At 24.7% G+C, this 4,808-nt stretch overlaps 2 protein-coding genes across 2 annotated transcripts in view; one reads left to right on the top strand and one right to left on the bottom strand.

The window, feature by feature from the left end:
- The window catches only part of LOC119596533 (endoribonuclease Dicer-like), a gene marked incomplete at its 5' end in the record, with an annotated part of 104,627 nt that extends 103,975 nt beyond the window's left edge, over positions 1–652 (bottom strand). Inside the window, 1 exon segment of the mRNA XM_037945832.1 lies at positions 494–652. Within this exon segment, the coding sequence (XP_037801760.1) occupies positions 494–652 (159 nt within the window).
- The window catches only part of LOC119596541 (endoribonuclease Dicer homolog 3a-like), a 21,248-nt gene extending 16,463 nt beyond the window's left edge, over positions 1–4,785 (top strand). The window contains exon 3 of the mRNA XM_037945842.1: positions 4,711–4,785. Coding sequence (XP_037801770.1) covers positions 4,711–4,779 — 69 coding nt within the window. The 3' untranslated portion in view covers positions 4,780–4,785. The remainder of the gene's footprint in view (positions 1–4,710) is intronic.
- The last annotated feature ends 23 nt before the right edge of the window (positions 4,786–4,808 follow it).

Here is a 4,808-nt window from a genome sequence, read left to right as displayed (position 1 = left end):
TATATTATATATATATACTATGTATATATATATATATATATGATATATCTATATATCTATATATATATATCATTATATATATATATATATTATATATATATTATCTATTATATATTATATATATCTATATCTATATATATATATATATTCATATATAATATATATATATATATATATATATATTATATATATAATATATATATATATATTATATATATATATATATATATATATATATATATATATTAAAATATATATATATATATATATATATATATATATATGTCTCCTGGTTTACTAGGTAAGGAAAGTTTTATTCATATTTCATTTCTCTAGTTTTTCTTAGCATGCTCAATAGATCAGTGGCCTATGGTGATGACAACAGGTTTAGGAGTGAGTAGGACCTTAACTATGCCAAACACACACAGGGAGGTGGCAACCTACAGAATATGTATGTTGATGAATTCGGCATCATCATTGAGAAATAACTCACATGCTCATCTGTCCAGTAGTCAACTCCCATGGAGCCTTCATACTTGCCAACTTCAAAGGGTGTGTGCTGCTGAATGGCTGCTGCCTGCTGATGGACAAGTGGTACTGTGTTCACCACAAACACAGTTCTTTTGCTTCCTCCTTTAAGGGACTCTCGAATCTAAAGTCACAGAAAGTAATATACAAGTATATTCACATTTAAACCCTTCTATAAATAAATCTTTAACCCTAGAGAAAAGCAAACCCTCCAGCTTGTCTGTCCCCATGAATGCAAGAAATGTACGATTTTCCGCTAAGGCAAATAAATATTGGTTACTGGTATATGAAGAGCTTAATCTTGTTCATCTGAAAAGGCACATTTCATTGTCATACCTCAAATATGAGTTTTAGACCAAAATTTATCACAGGTACCCTTTTATATGACAAAAAAAAATATTGATAGATTATGTATATTAAATAAAATTAATTTATTTCTTTTTTATATCAAATAAATTCATAAACTGTGCATTTAGATGTAATTATATCCAGATGTATAAACTCTAAAGGGGAGTGAGGGTATTGACGGGTGATATCATGGATACACCTTTAACCAATTGCCGACGGGTGGCATGTACGCACATGCCATGGCATGGCGGGACCATCTGCCGGGGGCACGTACGCACATGCCATAGAGTATGCATGGACATGCCATGAGTTTTTTTTTGTTACAATCACGGCAAAATATTATTTTTTTGCCAGTGAAAGTGTGATTAAGTCGGTTTTAACACTTTCTCATTTTTACCATGCAATAAAACAAAAAAAAATGCAACAAACCGACAATTTCAACTCCATGATGCCACACACTGCTTATTTTATTTGGACTATAGACCGAATAATGATCAACTATGGAGTCTATATAACAACAAAAATACCCTTCAGTCTCGATTTATCAGAAGTTTGGCAAGTAGAGACTGTAAAAAATAATGAAAATTGAAAATACAACATATCTTCGTAGTATTACGAAGAAACGGCATGGGATGCTGGTATTTGGCATGAGTGGTCGAGCATGCTAGGGCAACGATATAAGCCCCCGGCCTCTATGAATGCTACCCGTCAGTTATGGGTTAAGAAACTTGCCAAGCAGTACCATATATAGTAGAGGGACACTATGTATGTCTCTTTTATAATGGTAAACATAGTGGGAAAATATCTTGCCAATAATTAAAGAAAATGGCAACCAGGTGCCAGTACTTTTGGAGCCATCTGTGTGTGGCATATATATATCATAAATCTGCACAACTGAATAAAAAAAATATAATTACATTCTAAGAAAATTAAAATTGAAACTTACAAATTTTTCAAAAAATGAAATCCTTCCTAGTATTTTTGACTACAAAGACCTCAGATGAAAAAAGTAGTTTTTCCCCTTTATTTTTATGATTGTGCATATGTGTTTTTTGGATAAATACAACATACGTACATAATTTAAATATATATAAATACATTACTTTTAATTTTATATATAAAAAAATCAGAAACTATACATATATATATGTATGAATGTATTTATATGAAAATAAATATATATATATAATATGTATAATTTTTTAATTATATATATACTATAAACATTAATTATTACATATACTATATTAAATTTATATATATAATATAAAAATATATAAGTATATATATAATATATAATATATAATATATATTATAAATTTAGATAATAAAATATTAAACTGTATTAATTTTGCTACATGTGTGTGTATATGTTAAAATATATATAAAATATATATATATAATATATATATTTTAATATAATATATATATAATATATATATATTTTTATATTATATTATATGTAACATGTATTTTAAAGCATATACATGTGTGTGGTTTTATATATAAATTATATAATATAATATGTTAATAATGTATTATAGTTTATATGTAAAATATATATTATTATATATATATATATATATATTATTTTAATAATTATTATTTATATATTATATAATATTATGTTATTATTATATTTATATATATATATAATATATATATATATTATATATATATATAGATATATTATTATATTTATATTATTATATATATATTATATATTATATTTTAAAATATATATATAATATATATATATATATATATAATAATTTTATATATATTTTTTTTTTAAAATATATATATATATATATTAAATATTTAATTAATAAAATAAAACAAATATATATATATATATAAAAAATATTATAAAAAATATTTATATAATAAATAAAATTAATATATAAATTTTATTATATATATAATATTAAATAAAAATATTATATATTATAAATAATATATATAAAATATAATATATTTTTTACATATAATAATAATAATATAATAATATTATTAGATATAAATAATATGATTATATAATATATATAATATTAAATTAATAATTATATCAAAATTATATATATTATTTTTATATATATAAAATTTATAAATATAATATATTATATATTTAAAAATTATTATATATTTATAAATATAAATTTACCTTATAACATATATATTATTTATATTTTAATATATTTAATTTATATTTTAACCCAAATTTGTTAAAATTATATTAATTTTTATATTATATTTTTATTAAAATTTAATATATATTTATATTTTATATTATTATTTTATATAAATATATTAATTATATTTATTTATATATATATATTTATATATGGATGTATGTATATATGTATATATGTATATATATGTATATATATAATATATATATATATACATATATATATATATATATTTATATTCATATACATACATTCATACATATATATATGTATATGTTTCTGATTTTTTTATATATGAATATAAAAGTATATGTATTTATATATACTTATATATGTACGTATGTATCTGTATTTATCACACAAACACACATATGCACATATTCATGATAAATCAAGTGGAAAACTACTCTTTTCATCTGAGCGTCTTTGTAGTCAAAGAATACCTAGGAATGGATTTCATTATTTGAGAAATTTGTAAGATTCAAGTTTAATTTTCTTGAATGTAATTATATTTTTTTTATTCAGTTGTGCAGATTTATGATATATATATGCCACACACAGATGGCTCCAAAAGTACTGGCACCTGGTTGCCATTTTCTTTAATTATTGGCAAGATATTTTCCCACTATGTTTACCATTATAAAAGAGACATACATAGTGTCCTCTACTATATATGGTACTGCTTGGCAAGTTTCTTAACCCATAACTGACGGGTAGCATTCATAGAGGCCGGGGGCTTATATCGTTGCCCTAGCATGCTCGACCACTCATGCCAAATACCAGCATCCCATGCCGTTTCTTCGTAATACTACGAAGATATGTTGTATTTTCAATTTTCATTATTTTTTACAGTCTCTACTTGCCAAACTTCCTGATAAATCGAGACTGAAGGGTATTTTTGTTGTTATATAGACTCCATAGTTGATCATTATTCGGTCTATAGTCCAAATAAAATAAGCAGTGTGTGGCATCATGGAGTTGAAATTGTCGGTTTGTTGCATTTTTTTTTGTTTTATTGCATGGTAAAAATGAGAAAGTGTTAAAACCGACTTAATCACACTTTCACTGGCAAAAAAATAATATTTTGCCGTGATTGTAACAAAAAAAAACTCATGGCATGTCCATGCATACTCTATGGCATGTGCGTACGTGCCCCCGGCAGATGGTCCCGCCATGCCATGGCATGTGCGTACATGCCACCCGTCGGCAATTGGTTAAAGGTGTATCCATGATATCACCCGTCAATACCCTCACTCCCCTTTAGAGTTTATACATCTGGAAATAATTACATCTAAATGCACAGTTTATGAATTTATTTGATATAAAAAAGAAATAAATTAATTTTATTTAATATACATAATCTATCAATATTTTTTTTTGTCATATAAAAGGGTACCTGTGATAAATTTTGGTCTAAAACTCATATTTGAGGTATGACAATGAAATGTGCCTTTTCAGATGACAAGATTAAGCTCTTCATATACCAGTAACCAATATTTATTTGCCTTAGCGGAAAATCGTACATTTCTTGCATTCATGGGGACAGACAAGCTGGAGGGTTTGCTTTTCTCTAGGGTTAAAGATTTATTTATAGAAGGGTTTAAATGTGAATATACTTGTATATTACTTTCTGTGACTTTAGATTCGAGAGTCCCTTAAAGGAGGAAGCAAAAGAACTGTGTTTGTGGTGAACACAGTACCACTTGCATAGGCAGCAGCCATTCAGCAGCACCACCCTTT

Source organism: Penaeus monodon, chromosome 3 (assembly GCF_015228065.2).
Source record: "Penaeus monodon isolate SGIC_2016 chromosome 3, NSTDA_Pmon_1, whole genome shotgun sequence".
Lineage (NCBI taxonomy): Eukaryota > Metazoa > Arthropoda > Malacostraca > Decapoda > Penaeidae > Penaeus > Penaeus monodon.
This window is presented reverse-complemented; position numbering and strand designations above follow the sequence as displayed.